At 36.9% G+C, this 18,648-nt stretch overlaps 1 protein-coding gene across 1 annotated transcript; it reads left to right on the forward strand.

Moving 5' to 3' along the window:
* Positions 1–5,359: 5,359 nt before the first annotated feature.
* On the forward strand, positions 5,360–7,030 carry LOC103415907 (berberine bridge enzyme-like 8). Its single transcript, XM_070822743.1, has one exon. It carries the CDS (start codon positions 5,519–5,521, stop codon positions 6,896–6,898), a length of 1,380 nt encoding a protein of 459 aa, XP_070678844.1. The 5' UTR covers positions 5,360–5,518; the 3' UTR covers positions 6,899–7,030.
* Positions 7,031–18,648: the final 11,618 nt, after the last annotated feature.

Below are 18,648 nucleotides of genomic sequence, written 5' to 3' on the forward strand. Positions count from 1 at the left end.
CTTTGAAAATTGCCCAAACTTTCAGTCAAGAGTTTCGGGACATTTAATGGAGTTTTTAACGGAATTACCAGAATGATAAATGGTGGACAATCTCAATGACCATTTCTATTGATTTTCAATCTCAGATACCAAAGTAATGTGTTATGCAAATCTGATGGACCATTTTGACTATTTAACCTAACAAAAAATAACTATTTAGTAACTAGCCTATGAGCTAATGGCAAGTATACATTCTCGAAGCTAATGAGCTATTAAAAAAGGATAATACTTGCCTGCTGATAGGTCAGTAACCAATTTTTTACTGACCATTACCTGTCCATTTGATTGCTCCAAGCTCCTGCTATTTTGATAACCAAACAGCCAACTTGGTCCCATAACCTGATAACCAAACAACATTCTTCTTACTCCTAGAAGCCCTAACAGACATGACTGACCAACCCTCACCTCCTCCAACCTCTGCCGTCCCACAACCCCACCCTCCTCTTCTTTTCCAGCCTCTTCCCGCCGACCCCACCTCGTCTCCTCCCCAAGCTCTCCACCCGGCGACCCCACCTCATCTCCTCCCCAATCTCTCTTCGTCGATGACCCCATCCTTTTCTACCCCAATGCAGCCATAACAGCAGAGTTTATTTTCAAGTATTGTCCATTGAAAAAACACTCCACCAGAATAATTACATGTGTATTTTCAGTGTACGGTTTATATTTCAACAGGACCTTGTGCATAGGCCTGAGTGAGATACAGAAGAAACAGCTGGCACGTGAGCAGCGGCCTCAGATGGAAGCGGCACAGAAGCAGCAGCTGTCAACTGTGCATGGTCAGATGCCGAAGTGTCGCAGGAACTGGTGCGTTGTACGGTGCCCCTACTGTTTATTAACTACATTGTAAAAGATGAAGAATTGGTACAAAGAAAGATGAAGATGATAGAGAGAAAAACCAGAAAGATTGTATTGATTAAAATGGAGAAAATGTATACAAAAGAACTTAAGGAAATGATAGCTATACAATTCTTTATATAGTCATATAACCTAATTACAATAATACCCTTCTAACTATACTAACCAATCTTATCCTTATGACAACCTACCAACACATTTCAACTAACTATATTCTTCATTACTAAGTAACCATGTCATCACTAATGACTATGGTTAATACTCCCCTCTCAAACTGAACTTGGTGTAGCAAAGTGAAGGTTGAACGAGCTAGAACATTGAAACTGATCTGGAACTGCAAGACAAAAATGACTGCAGGGGCTGTTGTCGTTCATCAATTCTGCCATGTTGGCTATTTCTCTTTATTGGTGGTGGTTCTGTGATGGCACAGGATGTTCCAAAGTACATGATGGTTGCGGGAGAAAGAACTGTGCTTCGTGGTCTTGGTCTGAACATACCCAACAAAGTTTCGACTGTGAACTGAGAAGCAATAGTTGACACTGCCAAGAAACTAAATCTACCAAGGAGAATGATACTCCCAAGAAACTAAACTACCACTGAGAATGACACTCCAAGAAACTAAATCTACCAAGGAGAATGACACTCCAAGAAACCAAATCAACCAAGGAGAATGACACTCCAAAGCACAACACAAATCTCACACTTCTACGAAAAAATACCAAATAAGGAGACTGACACATGAACACAAATCATACTGCAACTTAGGAGAATGAAACTCCAAATCATACTGCAACTGAGGAGAATGAAACTCAAAGATTCATAGAAAGAATGACACTTTCTTTGTTAAAACGACAAGAAAACTAATACTTGCAGAGATCAACACATTAAGACCACAGCTTCACTTCAATTAAACCTCGAAAGTACATCAAAGACCACAGCTTCAAGAAATTAGCGTTGCAGATCACCAAACAATTCCAAATGACTGCTATCAACACTTCGATGATCTATCGCACAACCCATATACCAGAATTCATTTACCAATTCAGAAAAACACATAACCAAAATCCCAAATCAAATTCGAGAAAAGTATCCAGAGGAAGAAAATATGGGCAATTCGTCAAACACTTAGGCTGCACATAGTCTAAACGTTCTGCCATACCAGAAAACAGAGCACAGATCAAAATCACAGAAAATCGAATTCAGAAAACTGCTCTGAAAACACCACCAAGATGAATGAAGAAGTAGATAATCAACAGTGCAAAGAAAGCAAACTCTGCTGAATCATATATGCCATCACGCTGCAGCCAAAGGAATTGTGGTCTCATCGAGTTCGTCAGCCTTTCCCAGCAAAATCGCCAGCTGAAAACAATCTAACCATAGCAATAGGGATTTGTCTCAGGGAAATGAACCGATCAAAGTATGTCATGCACAAATATGTTGTTCTAGGATGAAATCCAAGACCCGTTCTTCTCTGGAAAACCCATGTGATGGATTCCAATCGAGCGTCCAAAACCCAGGCGGGAATCACCAAATCTTCGTCTTTCTCAAACCCAAATTCGATCTCTCTGTGGATTAAGTTCTGCAACTGCTCTTCTTCCCATGCAAACGCCATCGTAATGGTTGTTGAGATTGCGGAATGCTTTGTCTTCTACAAAATCTCCGTTGAAGAGAAAGATGTGACTTTCTCGGTAAGAAAGGTCCGGCGATAAAGGATCACTATTTTGGTTTCTTTTTCTTTCTATCTGTTTATTGCATTCCGCGCAGAAAATCTAGTAGGAACAGAGTCGGATAATACAATCCCAAGACTGAATAATCCGAGATTTGGAGAGAGAAAGAATGGTTGACCAGCAAGACTGAAGCCCAGAAAATTCTCACTGAGACATTATCACAAACAGTTGATATGCTGGAAAGAAAACCAGTAATCGAAAACAAAACCTGAGAACTTGAATCTTGAAAACCCAGCTGTACGAAAACTCGCTTCTTCAAACCAGGAAGTTCCGGGAAACCCAGTTGTGGCTGTGCCGTTGACAGAGGGCGGTGGGGATGAAGATCCACAAAACGAATCTGGAATGAGAATCCGAGTCGGTGTCGAAGAACCCGTCATCGATTCCGAAAATGAAGAACCTATCGTCAAGTGATCTCATTGAGGCACTCGTTCAGGACCTTCTTGTCGATTACAGTCGTATTGCTTATCTGGTGGAGAGCGGAAGCACCGAAGGGCTTGACGGAAAATTCAAGAAAATATAAAGAAACTAATGAGAAAAGAAGTAAAACTAGAAATAGACTAATGAGAAGTGGAACCACCAGAATCCATGGCATGAGCCTGGTGGCTCTGATACCATATTAACTACATTGTAAAAGATGAAGAATTGGTACAAAGAAAGATGAAGATGATAGAGAGAAAAACCAGAAAGATTGTATTGATTAAAATGGAGAAAATGTATACAAAAGAACTTAAGGAAATGATAGCTATACAATTCCTTATATAGCCATAACCTAATTACAATAATACCCTTCTAACTATACTAACCAATCTTATCCTTATGACAACCTACCAACACATTTCAACTAACTATATTCTTCATTACTAAGTAACCATGTCATCACTAATGACTATGGTAAATACTGTTAAGAGGGCTAGTGGGGCACAGAGACAGAGGTCACAGGGTGGGGTTGGGGCCGAGTTTTGGGGTCTTCTGGCCATGTGGGTGACACCGAAGTTGTAGGCAGCATGGGTGGAGATATGACGGCCACAAAAATGTGTACGTAAGCAAGGCCCAGCACATGAATGTGTATGTAAGCACTCGACTTCAAATGGTGATTAACTAATTATATTGGAACGTCCACTCTTGACTTTATGGCTGTGTTTTATTGTGCAATAAGAAAATAATAATTATAGAAAGATCAAAAATTTTAAATTAAATTAAAAATTAAATAATATGTTATTAATAAAAAAATAAACAGTTATTAACACTTAATTAATAATTGAATCGTTTACAACCATTTTATTTTGTTTAAAAAATTCGGTCTTCCTCACATTACCCATAAGAAAAATCAAGATGAATATTCATACATGACAAGGGAAAAGCAACAAGAAAATAAAGATAGTTACACTTGAAGTTTCTATCAAAATATGCCAAAGGAAAAGTAGGAAGCTGCGCAAATCTCTACGCAGCCCCTAGCTAGTTCTTTAGACCATCTCTAACCGAAGGGTCCAGAGGGCCAGAGGGCTGAAAATAGCCCTAAAACCGTCTCCAACCAAAGGCTAGGCCAGAGGGCTCGGGAATCTGAGAGGGCCCCACGAAATTTCAAAAGGCCAAAGGGCCACGGGCTGGCTATAATTTTTTTTTTATAGTTTTGTTATTCCTGTCAGTTATAACCGACAGAAATACATGCTATTACTTAATATACTAAATAATGGTGTATTCTTGTCGATTTTAACCGACAGGTTTGTTTTAAAAAAAATTCAAATGAAACGGCTACTAGCCATTGCATTTGATTTGATTTTTTTTTTACATTATTATTATTTTTTTTAAATTCCATTTTTTTCCTATAACTTCTATTTCACAAAATTTATTTCATATTTTTTTTAAATTCCATTTTTTTCCTATAACTTCTATTTCACAAAATTTATTTCATATTGTTTTTCAAATTCCATTTTTTTCCTATAACTTCTATTTCACAAAATTTGTTTCATATATTTTTTTAAATTCCATTTTTTTTCCTATAACTTCTATTTGACAAAAGTTGTTTCATATATTTTTTTAAATTTTATTTTTTTTCCCTATAACTTCCTAATTCATTATACAACATTAAATTAAATTAAGTAACATGAAACAACATTAAATAACATTAACCAACATAAAAATTATACAACATGAAACTTAAACAACATTTTTTAGTTGTAGTTTTTAAATAATAAATTATGTTTGGCCCTATGACCCTTTGGCCCTCGGTTGGAGACGGTTTTTTGTGACAGGGCTAAAACGAGCCCTCTGACCCTTTGGCCCTCGGTTGGAGACGGAGGTAAATATGGCCATGTACTGTTCATTAAAATATTAATATTTTGGAGAATCTTGGAGGGCCAGAGGGCTAAAACAAGCCATCTGGCCAGCCCTCGGTTAGAGATGACCTTATGATCTAACCTTCCACATGCCACCTACTTTCCTCCAATTACAAAAGCTTGTACAAATATATAATATTGCACAAGATAATACTAAAGCGATGAAATTTGTACACAAAAATTTGAAAACTAAAAGATATGGAAGTTGATGATTAGATTATTACTTAAGTATTGATAAACATGCTCATTTTTATTGGTAACACATCATTTAGTTTGTAAATTTTATCTCTAAATTTTATCTTCCTAGCATTACCTTGAAATGTGTAGATGTGGTTGCAAGTCATACAGCCATAAATTTGTACTAATATGATCACAGAAATAAATAACAATATTTATATTTACTCTCCCAACAATGCTTCCTACTCATCCGTTTTTTAATCTTACATCCGAAACCTCCGATTCAACACATCTACAACCCGAAAACCCTTCCTCATCCTCACTGCATTGCATGAGTCCCACGTGCAAATATCCGTTGTTTGTGCCCAGATCCATAACTTGCAAATGAAGATTAGAAGTGGAGGCCATGATTACGAGGGTGTATCGTACGTGGCTGAAGTTCCATTCTTCATCCTCGACATGTTTAATCTTCGATCCATCCACGTAGACATCAAATCCGAGACCGCATGGGTCCAGACGGGGGCTACTCTTGGTGAAGTTTACTATAGAATTGCCGAGAAAAGCAAAACCCATGGCTTTCCCGCTGGTGTTTGCCCTACAGTTGGTGTTGGAGGCCACTTCAGTGGCGGTGGATATGGTAATATGATGAGAAAGTACGGCTTGTCAGTTGACAACATAGTTGATGCACAACTTGTGAATGTGCATGGTGAACTTCTCGACCGAAAAACAATGGGTGAAGACCTTTTCTGGGCCATTACAGGAGGCGGAGGAGCCAGCTTTGGAGTTGTAATCGCGTACAAAATTAATCTTGTACACGTTCCAGAAACAGTTACTGTTTTCAGAGTTCCAAGAACACTAGAAGAAAATGCGACGGACATCGTCTACCGTTGGCAATATATCGCGGATAAGCTTGACGATGACTTGTTCATCAGGCTTACCATGGATATTGTAAATGGTACTACAAATTGTAGTGGAGAAAACAATAAGACTCTTAGGGCTTCATTTATTGCCATGTTTCTCGGAGACTCTGAGAGGCTCCTCTCAATCTTGGACAAGAGCTTCCCTGAATTGGGTGTGAAGCAATCTGATTGCAATGAAATGAGCTGGGCTCAATCTGTGCTTTTCTGGACGAGCTTCCCAACTGGGACAGCTACTGAAGCTTTGCTTTCTAGAACACCTCAAGTGCTTACACACTTGACGAGAAAATCAGACTATGTCAAAAAACCAATTCCAAAAACTGGTTTGATGTGGATTTTTCAGAAAATGATTGAGCTTGAGGCACCAACGATGACCTTTAACCCCTACGGCGGAAAAATGAGTGAGATATCAGCGTTGGCAACTCCATTTCCTCATAGAGCTGGGAATCTTTGGAAGATTCAGTATGCAACAAACTGGAACATAGAGGGGACTGAGGCATCAGATCATTATATTGATTTGACAAGAAAGCTCCACATGTACATGACTCCTTTTGTTTCCAAGAATCCAAGGGAAGCCTTTTACAACTACAAGGATCTTGACATTGGGATCAACCATAATGCTAATGGCATGGCAAGCTATTTGGAGGGGAGAGGTTTTGGCATTATGTACTTCATGCATAACTTTGACAGGTTGGTGAATGTGAAGACCAAGGTCGACCCTGGTAATTTCTTTAGGAATGAACAAAGTATCCCAACTCTTCCATACTATGAGGCCCCATTTGGTGGCCAAGATGGGATGGATTATCTTCAATTAAATTTGACTTGTAGTGCAACCAATGTTTGGTGAGAAAAATTGTAACACGACTGAATTGGCTAAAAATTCGTAATAAGAGCAAAATAAGATGGATTATGTAACCCAACTACACACATGAGTTATGTAATTCATGTATGTCAATCCAATTTTATTCCTAAGGCCGAACCCCATCTAGCTCACCAAGAGGAAATTGTTATAACTAGCATTGTGATTGATTTGATCATTGTTTAGCATGTTTTTTTGTGCGTGTTTTTTTTTCTATTGCTTTGGTTAGTTATGTACATCTTTAATACTTATTTGTTAAAGAAATAATTATACTCTATGTTTTATTCAGCAAAGAAATATAAAGAAAGATATAAGTAATGTTATTTATACCATATTTTTATATAACATTTCTATATCACCTTAGATGACATTTGATGTGGACAGCCACATCATTTGAAAAATTTGCAAAACCCAAGGAAAGAAATGAGAAAGACTCCTGGAATACCACAATCATCATTTAATTAACTAGTTTTTCTTAATTATTAGTTTATTAAATAATGAACTAAATTTAGAAATCTGATTAATTCAAATGATGTGGCTGTCCACATCAAGTGTTACATAAGGTGGTATGAAAATGTGGTACAAAAAGATGATATGAATAGTATTACTCGAAAGATATTGCTTACAAGATTGCAATTTGTTAGAACTTAACTATTTCAAGTTTAAGTAAAATTCTCTACAAGTTGACAAATTAGTAGGTTTTTTGGGATTTCGCTTTTTTAACTCGTTAAAATATTAGGTAAATTACATAAAACTACATCAACTATTGGGTTATTAACAGTTTCATACCTCATCTTTAAAAAGTTTCAATATCATACCTTATCTTCGAATTTGTTACAATGTCATACCTTTCGTCAGTTGTCTGTCAATTATTCTGTTAAATGCTGACGTGGTTTGAGACGTGATCCACTTTCTATTAAATATTTAAAAATTTTAAAATACAATTATTTAAATATTTTTATAAAAAGAAGGTGGGACTAGGGATGGGCAATGGTTATAGTGGGCGGGTAACCGCTGTTATTTACCCATAACTGTTTATGTTCATACCCACATAACCGTTTATCCGTTGGTTAATTGCATAAATGGTTATACCCATACCCATAACCGTTTATAAATGGTTAACCATACCCATAACCGTGTACCCATTTACCAATAACCGTTTACCCATTCAACCATAATCATTTACCCGTTTTGAACCCGTTTATCATTTTTTATTCCTTTTTTTCACCTATCTACATGTTTTTTTTTAACAACTTGAAAATTACAAAAAAAAAAAATTCGTTTTCTGACAATTAAACACCATTATAGGTACATTTTAGCATGCATTTCTCTATTTTAATCATTTAGGTCATCATACAATTCTAATAATTGGAATAATAAACGATATTTTTCTACTACACCCAAGCAAGTCTTTAATTATAATCCATATGATTACAAAGTAAAGCTTCTAAAAACAAACATTTTTCTACACTAATACCAGTACTTTCTGTTAACCACAAGATAGATCATAAGCTTGAAGCCAGCTCTTTGATCTTTCTCCTTGTTGGCTTCTTGTGCTTCAAACTTTTTGTATACGAAAATTTTAGCAACGAATTCAAAAACGCGTTATAACCGTTAAAAATATTATAAATTTTACATATATTAAATTAAATGGGTAAATGAATACCCGTTATAACCGCAGGTAATACCTATAACCAATGGATACCCGTTATAACCGCGGGAAATACCCATAATCGTCCATTTAAATTTCACGGATAACGGTTATATCCATAACCGTTTGTTCATCTAAACGGTTATCCATAACCATAACCGTGAACTTTAAATTGGCGGGTAACCACGGTTACCCAAACCCATGGGTATTTTGCCCATCCCTAGGTGGGACCCACCCACCTTCTTCCCTCCGACCCGTCCCCCCCCCCCCAACACCCTTCCTCCATTCACTCCAGAACTCCACCACAACGCCCTTTCTTCCTCCTTCCCATGGCCTCCTCCCCCTCCTCTTGTTTCACTAACCTCCCCATACCCCTCCCCCTTTCTCTCTCGGTCTCTCTCTCCCCCTTCTCTTCCAGTCTTCTCTGTTCTCTTCGAATCTCCACACCCAGAGCAAAGAATGGAAGAGCAAAAGGCCAATCCGAACATGACCAGGTCCGGGTTCGAGGCCCACGCAGGGAAAAACGCATATAGTCGAGATGGCGTTAGTGTTCCCCCTCATGGAGAATGCAATTTGTTTTGTTGTGGGCGTTCCTCCTCCTCCTCCTTATCTTGTGGTTGTAAGGGCGATGCATACGGCATCGGTGTTGACAACCCAAAACAGCAACTGCTCAGGAAGATGGGATGCGATTTGATTCTTGATGGGTTTGGAGGTGATGAAATTTTGGTTTTGGATTTGATTTTTGGGGGTTTTGGGGGTGGGATGATGAGATTTGATTTTTGATTGGGTTTGATTTTTTGTTTGAGGTTTGATGTGATCGATGTCGTCGAACGGTTGATGAACGGTAAGGAGATATGAAAAAGGTGGGGGGCGGGGGGAGAGATTGAGAGAGAAAAGGGCAGAGGTGTGAGGGAAGACGGGTGGGGGTGCGGGGGGGGGGAGACGGGTGGAAGGGAAGAAGGTGGGTGGGTCCCACCTTCTTTTAATAAAATATTTAAATAATTGTATTTTAATTGTATTTTAATATTTAATTAATTTTTTAATAGAAAGTGGGTCCCATCACAAGCCACGTCAACATTTAACAGAATAATTGACAGACAACTGACGGAATGTATAACATTGCAACAAATTCAAAGATAAGGTATGACATTATTTTTTTTTAAAGACAAGGTATAAAACTATTAATGACCTAACAATTAAAGTAATTTTATGTAATTTACCCTAAAATATTTACGCGTTCATTTTAAGACATTCGGTCATACAATTCAGTGATAAAAATAAGCATAATACATCTTTATTTAATTTTGGTTGTTAAATTAAATAAATCAAAAGAGCCAAATCTTTTGAAAATTCTTCATGTATATGGACAGCTCGGCACTTCATTTTCTTCGTTCTCTTGATTTGGAGATAAATAGCGTATATAGAGGACTGTGGGTCTGCTCTCCCGATTTTAGTGTTTAGTTTATAATTTCTTTTTATTGAGTTGACATATATCTATTCACTTAACCCAAAAATTAACACGATTAACTTTCAATCTATTAAAATAAAAAATAAAAAATAAAATAAAAGATAAAAACACACAAGCATTAACTCCTTCCGTCCTTGCACTACCCCAGATTGTTAACTTTCAATCTGAAAACCACCGACAAACATAGAAGCATCTCTTTAGAGCAACTCCACCCATGGAGCATTTCCCCTTGGCAATCCACTATTGAATCCACCATTTTGAACAGTAACTGCCATTAATGAATAGTAATTGTCATTTGCATCTCCATCCTTGGAACCTTCCCTCCTGGCAATAGGCAATAAAATATTAGTTTTTTTTGTTTGTTTAAATAATACAAAATAAAATTATTTGTAATTTCGGATAAATTTTTTTAAATCGTTCTCGTTGCGCCACGTGTCATTTTATAAAAAAAATTATTTAGCGATGGATTTCGATAAGATTTTTATCCAATGTCATCGTGCTACGTGTCGTTATCTTTTGAGAATCTTTGACGATAGATTTTGATCAGATTTTAACTCGTTCAAAATTCCGCCACGTGTCATTATCCGAAAAGATAATTATTGGAGATCGATTTCGATAAAAAATTTATCCAATACGATCGTGCCACGTGTCATTATCTTTTCAGAATCTTTGAAGATAGATTTCGATTAGATTTTTAACGATTGACGGCATGCCACGTGGCCTTATCTACAATCCAATCCTTTCGAAATTGTCCATATAATCCACTATCCATCCTCACAAATCTCACACCAATTTTCTCAACATATCTATCTCATTATTCATAGTTTCTGCTTCTTCTTCACCATCCATCATTACAATGTCTTCTTCTTCATCAAGGATGATGTGGGAAATCGATCAGCAAGAGGAAGAATTGTTTAACCAATCTGAATGAATGTTCAACCTTCATATTGCCGAAAATGAGATGGAAGAGGATGAGGAGCGTAGAATGAGAGATGACGAAACAAGAATGGCCAGAGCCTCACATTCCTGTCGAGTCATCCAGACTGTTGCTCAGATATGCAGGCCCAACCGTTCAAGAAACCTTGATAGAAGCAGGCAACGACGGGGTGAAAAGCTGTTGGACGATTACTTTGTCCATAACAGTGCATTTCCTGATACGTACTTCAGACGCCGTTTTAGAATGGAACGACATTTGTTCAACAGAATCATGACTGATGTTTGCAACCATGATTCTTACTTTGTGCAAAAGAAGAATGCTTGTGGTGTTATGGGTCTCCTGCCTGAGCAAAAAATCACTGCTGCATTGCGGATGCTTGCGTATGGAGCAACTGCATACCAAGTAGATGAGATAACAAGGATGGGGAAATCAACCATTCTTGAGGCCCTAATGAGGTTTTGCGGAGCAATCGAATCTTTGTACACCGCAGATTACCTCCGAAAACCTACTCACAGGGACTTGCAAAGGCTTCTGAAGAAGGGCGAGATGCGAGGTTTTCCTGGGATGGTAGGAAGCATCGATTGTATGCACTGGACGTGGAAAACTGTCCAAGTGCATGGTAAGGCGCATACGGGGACAAAAAAGGATCAAAATCTATCATTTTGGAGGTAGTGGCATCTTTTGATACATGGATATGACACGCCTTTTTCGGGGTTCTGGGGGCTCAAAATGATCTCAACGTCTTTGCCCAATCCCCAGTGTTCAACGACGTCCTGCAAGGAAAGGCACCAAAAGTCACGTACGTCGTCAACGGACGTAGGTACGACGAGGCATACTACCTAGCTGACGGCATTTACCCACGGTGGGAAACATTTGTCAAAAAAGTGCCACATCCGCGAAGTGCAAAGGAAAAACACTTTGCAAGCTGTCAAGAGGGTTGCAGGAAGGATGTGGAGCGTTGTTTTGGTATCCTTCAAGCTCGTTGGGCGATCGTCAGGGGTGCTGCCAGAATGTTCGATGTAGAGTCACTTCGATCCATCATGATGACGTGCGTCATTCTTCACAACATGATTGTGGAATATGAGTTCGATTATGATGCGGTGGATGAATATGAGCCAGAGCCAGACACGATGAATAATTCAAGAACACGGATATATTGTGCGCATGATGCCACCGAAGAACCTGTGCAACACGAGCCATTAGAAAAGGATGGACGTTACAATGAAATGGTCATTCAACGATATACTGCACTTCAAAGGTCATCTATGCACAATGATCGGCAAATTGACTTGATAGAGCACCGGTGGGCATTGAAACAAGCTGAAGATACTTAAGTTTATTTAGTATGTTTGTTTGTATTTGGTGTGTTTATGTAATTTTATTTGGTGTGTTTTTTGTAGTGAGTTTTTTATTATTTCGTATGTTTATGTAATTTTATTTGGTGTGAATTGTTTGGTATGTTTATGTAATTTTATTTGGTGTGTTTTTTGTAGTGAGTTTTTTATTATTTCGTATGTTTATGTAATTTTATTTGGTGTGAATTGTTTGGTATGTTTATGTAATTTTATTTGGTGTGTTTTTTGTAGTGAGTTTTTTATTATTTCGTATGTTTATGTAATTTTATTTGGTGTGTTTTATAATTTCATTATACGTGAACAATTTGATGAATAAAGATTCTATTATTAGGATAAATATATTACGAAATTAAATACATGTACTCTCACTTTTAATAAAGTACTAACTTCAATAAAATGGAAACAACATAAATAATAAATTACATAAGTACCCTATTCCAATTACAAAAGTACCCTATTCCGATTACATGGAAACAACATAAATAATAAATTATAACCCAAAGTGATTGGAAAACTATGGGCTCCGATTACAAAAGTACCCTATTCCTCACCACTTAACAAATCTGTGTTGCTAGGATCATCTTGTCTTGTTGTGCTAGGACCATCTTGTTTTGATCTCGCTTCTCTTGCACGCCTCCTTTGCACCACATCCGCTTTCTCCAACTGCCAAAAATATTTAGAATTTGGAGACATCCCTTCTAAACGCGTGTTCATAATGTCACAATCTCGTTGTGCAATTCTTTCTTCTCTAAGCAACTCCCTTTCTTGCCTAAGTAGCTCTTTTTCCCTCTATTCAGCTTGAAATGCTTGTTGAATAGCTGCAGCTTTTACCTCATCTCTAGCCTTGTCAGCTTCATATTTCGCCAATTCCCGCGCCAACGTCAATTCACCTTGACGAGCAAGTTCTTGCATGTACTTTCCATAATCATTCTTGGAAGCACTCCATTTCCTCTTTGAAGCCTTCTTACCTAGATGCCTAATTGGATAACGGGTCGACCCCGACGCTTGTTCAGGAATGGGCGTTTCAGGCACTTCTTCTCCATCTTCTTCATCAACATGGGAGCCATGATCAGGTGTAGAGTGTGGAGGGGTGCTGTGTACAAAGGTGATGTGTAGAGGGATGCTGTTCATGCATACTTCTGGACCAACAGGCACAACTTTGAATTTAGGACAATCCTTAACAATATTCCAACATTCCCATCGGGTGAATGATTTGTTTCTTGATTTGATTTTGGCACCATATCATGCTTGTGCTTGAAGTTGCTACAAATAATAATATTGAGACTATTAGGTAACAAATAAATAATAATAATAATGAAATTAGGTAACAAATAAATAATACAAATAAATAATAATAATGAAATTATTAGGTAACAAATAAATAATACAAACAAATAATAATAATGAAATTAGGTCACAAATAAATAATAATAATGAAATTATTAGGTAACAAATAAATAATACAAACAAATAATAATAATGAAATTAGGTCACAAATAATAATAATAATGAAATTAGGTAACAAATAAATAATACAAACAAATAATCTTACCTCATCCGCATAATTTGCTCAACTTCGAACATTACTACTAGCTTGTGTCAAGGCATCTCTCCACGTACCAAAGGAATGGCAAAGTATTTTCCAACGACTGTACATCGATTCTTTGGTTCTTTTCCCACTCATTTGCTCAAGAAATTTGGTATGAATTAAACTCCACATTTCTCGCAACTGCATCTCATTACCCGTAAGGGAATTATGAGTAACTTCAACCCAGCTAGTGCACAACGCAACATCTTCAAGAAGCGACCAATTCGTACCTGCATCAGTAGTCATTTTGTGGAAAAAAAATTGGATTCAAACTTTGAGAGAAAAATAAAAATTTGATTGAAAGTGGTTGAGAAAATATGAAATTGTGGTGTAAGGTAGATGGAGAAGAAGTGGTATTTATAGAAAAGTAAAAACAATTTTTTACAAATTTTTTTTCAGATTTTTAACAATTTTTTCGGATTTTTTCCATTTTTTTAATTTTTTTTCAAATAATTAATTTCTGCCGTTGGATTTAAAAAAAAATTGAATTCCAACACTCCAGATTGTGCCACGTGTCACAATAGTAACTTTTCTTAATTTTAAAACTATTTTTTCTTTATTTATAAAGCATATTAATATCGACCATTGATCTCAGATCGAACGGTTGATATTAAATAAGATTTTTTTAATTTTTTTTTACCGTTGAGATCCAACGGTCCAAATGAAGGAGCCGTTGAGATCGAACGGACCGTGGGAAGCCACGTGGCTTCCCAACAGTAACTGTGACATTCTGAAAAGTCGTCTGCTTTTCTGAAAAGCTGTCGGGCGACGTGCCCCCACGTGAGAGTGGGGTGCACGCACCTGACAGAAAAAAATAAAAAATGGGCTTGGAGCTCGGGCTCCGGGGCTGTCACAAATTGACAGGCCCCCTGCTCGGGCCTTCTCCACGAGCTCGGGCTCTTCATGGTTGGAGCAACTTGACAGGCCCTCGGGCCTTTTCTTCTCCCTTGTCCCCCGCGCCTATTTACAAGGCTGGAACTGCTCTTATGCCATCTCCAACCGAGGGCTGGTCAAATGATTCGTTTTAGGCCATCTTTAACTAATGGCTGGCCAGAGGGATCGTTTTAGTCTTCTGACCCTCCAAGATCCTCCAAAATATTAATATTTTAATGAACAGTACATGACCATATTTGCCTCCGTCTCCAACCGAGGGTCAGAGGGCTCGTTTTAGCCCTGTCACAAAAAACAGTTTCCAACCGAGGATCAGAGGACCATAAGGCCAAACATAATTTATTATTTAAAAACTAAAACTTAAAATAAAATGAAACAAATTTTGTGAAATAGAAGTTATAGGAAAAAATGGAATTTTAAAAAAATATGAAACAAATTTTGTAAAATAAAAGTTATAGGAAAAAATAGAAGTTATGTAAAAAATTTTGTAAATAAAAAATAATAATAAAACTGTAAAAAAAAATCAAATGCAACGGCTAGTCAGCTAGCCGTTGCATTTGAATTCTTTCTTAAGAAATCATGTCGGTTATAGCCGACAGGAATACATTCTATTACTTAATATAAATGTATTAATGTCGGTTAATCGACAGGAATACATTTATATGATTTAGTATAAATGTATTACTGTCGGTTAACCGACAGTAATACATTTATATTAAGTAATAGAATGTATTCATGTCGACTATAGCTGACATAAATAACAAAACATTAAAAAAAAAAGGCCAGCCCCCGGCTGGCTGGCTGGCTGAATGCAGCTAGGCTTCCAGCCCTCTCCGATTCCGTGGGGCCTTTCCAGATTCCAGAGCCCTCTGCCCTAGCCCTTAGTTGGAGACAGTTTTCAGGCTATTTTCGACCCTCTGGCCCTCTGTACCCTTCAATTGGAGATGACCTTAACCCTCTGGCCCTCCAAGATATTAATATTTTAATGAACAATATATGACCATATTTGCCTCCGTCTCCAACCGAGGGCCATATGGCTTGTTTTAGCCCTGTCATAAAAAAACTGTCTCCAACTGAGGGCCAAACATAATTTTGTGAAATAGAAGTTAAAATAAAATGAAAAAAAATTGAATTTAAAATAAAATGAAACAAATTTTGTAAAATAGAAGTTATAGGAAAAAAATAGAATTTAAAAAAAATATATGAAAAAATTTTTGTAAAATAGGAGTTATAGGAAGTTATAGAAAAAAAAAAGAAAAAAAAGGTTTAAATTCATAAAAAAAAAAAATTGAATACAACGGCTAGCTGACTCAGCTAACCGTTGTATTCAAAATTTTCATACTATTCATGTCAGTTATAACCAACACGATTGTAATTAATCAAAGTTTTTCTTGTCTCGCCGTTACTATTTGTGTCGGTTATAACCGACACTATTGTGATAAACAAAATTATTCATGTCGGTTATATCCGACAGTTTTAAGCAAAATTTTGGCCAGCCCAGGGTTGGCTAGCTGGTTGGAATGGGCCAATCTTTTGGCCCTTTCAGATTCCATGGGGCCCACGAGCCCTCTGGCCTAGCTCTTGGTTTTGAACGGTTTTCAGGTTATTTTCGGACCTCTAGCCTGTGAATCATTCGGTTGGAGATGACCTTATCATTTTTACATGCCCTTCTCAAGCACCAAATCCAAATAAGAAAACCCAGATACCACCTAACTCTAATTCCTCAAAAATGGGTATGGTTTTTGGAAAAAACAAGCGTGGAAACTCCAAAATACAAAGTCCTCCAATCCACCGCTCTCTACAAATTCCGGCAATACATGCCTTCAGCCGTAGCCCAGTTCACATACGATCCTTCTGACATCAAGAGCAACAAAGATGGTGGCTTTAATGTTCTCGCAAACTATATATGCTCATTTAATTTTTTTTATTGGCTAAATTGAATTAATGGTCCCGTGATAAGTTAATAGGAAGATAACTTCCGTGATGAAAAAATTCAGATTTAAACCCCCGTGATGAAGTTATGTTATGATTTAAGCTCAAAATTAACATTTTTGTTGACCCACTCCGTCTTTTTTCTAGATTACCCTATTAACATTTAGCTTGCAATTAACTATTAATCTAGTTCAGTAAATTAATCATTAATTTGTTGGCTGGTTTTGTTAGATTAACATTTCTTGATTGGTTTTGTTGGCTGTAGAAATGATGAAATCTGAACCAACCAACAACCAATCGATGGGTCGGATTAATTCGTTGAGAATCACACACCAATCAAGCAAAACAAAACCCAAGAAACACGAAAAGATGAGCAGCAAGCAGACCTCATCATCATCCACTGAAGAATTTGTTGGATTTATCCAATATAAATCAACCTTTAAGTGGTCTACTATATGTAACAGGAATGTAATATTGGAGAATAATGTTAATTGTGATTTGATCTCTTAAAGATATTAATCCTATATAAGGTGTCTTATATTGGAAATAGGATTGATGGAATCCTTAATAATATATGATTATGATATTTTACTTGAGAGCCAAGAAAGGAGAGTTTTAGTTTTCCCTTATGGACGGAATCTAAGACTTTTTGGCTAGTATATAAACACCGGTCCCTGCTAACCCTAGACACGACAACTAAGGCTTCCCATAGAGCATTGTCATAAAGCTAGGAGTTTACAGAAGAGTTGGTGTTTTTTTTGTTTGTCACGGCAAACATAAAGATTGGAGTTTTATCGATCACGTTTTGCTTGCATGGCTGCTATATCTTCGATAACTACCATTGGAATCAGGTCAGTCACTCATTCGTTTGTGTTTTAATTGTATAACCCAATAAGGCTAACAATTGGTATCAGAGCCATTGGTTATATAATTAAAACCTATTAAGATTAAAGTTTGATTAAAGTTGTCGAGAAAAAATTGACAAAATTGAATCAGAATCAGGTTTCTTCGGCAATGACTAAGAGCTGATTAAGAAGGGAAATCATGATTAGGCAATAGCATTGCGCAGACTTTTTGATATATATATATATATATATATATAATTCATTGTACTATTAAGTGTGGAGAAATACAATTCACATGTCTTGAAAAATTTGTGCAACCCATAACATCAATTGCCGTGAGTGAAATCATCAAATTTGACCGCTGTATTCCTTTTCTCTTTCAACAACATAGGGTCACAAATCACAGAGCATGGTTTTAATCTCTGCCATTTTTTATTGGATTATGCTAATTAAAATCATATTCATATCACCATGTTTTCGTTCAGGCTGAATAAAGTCATCTACCATAGCATAATGGTTTGTTTCATTGACTTCAATTTTCATGATGATTTATGGTATTGTATTTTGGTTGATATGTATTTGGTTGGATCCCTGAAGCTTAAATTGGTTATAAGGTTAAAATATACTTGCATGAGTGATGTGCTAATATTGTAGATACTTCAACCATCAGTGCCGTCTTAGTAAAGAGGCCCATATGGTTGTCTCTCTTAAAGTTAAAACCAACCATACTCAAGAAAACACTTCCCGAGAGAAGACAAATGCTAACAAGCCTTTGGGGGTGATGAGTATACCTCAAATAGTAAGCACTGGAGATCTATTTCCTTTTGTGAAGTACGACTCATGAATTTATTCTGCGGCATTTTTGTGTCTTCATATTTGGGTCACAAACTAGCGTTAATGAGCTCGGCAAAAGTGTAGGTTATATACAATTATAATCTCAAGTTTTGTAAACATGTATGTTCTAACCTTGCATTGGAGAATTTCTTGAGATTTCTTCGTCGAGCAAGCCCAATGAAGAGGTTCGTATATACATCGGTATATGAAATTCTGGTATGATCTTTCCTTTTGGTC

Source organism: Malus domestica, chromosome 05 (assembly GCF_042453785.1).
Source record: "Malus domestica chromosome 05, GDT2T_hap1".
In the NCBI taxonomy this organism is placed as follows: Eukaryota; Viridiplantae; Streptophyta; class Magnoliopsida; order Rosales; family Rosaceae; genus Malus; species Malus domestica.

Coding starts and splice junctions, on each gene's coding strand:
- LOC103415907 (XM_070822743.1), top strand. CDS start 5,519: ATGAAGATTAGAAGTGGAGGCCATGATTACGAGGGTGTATCGTACGTG.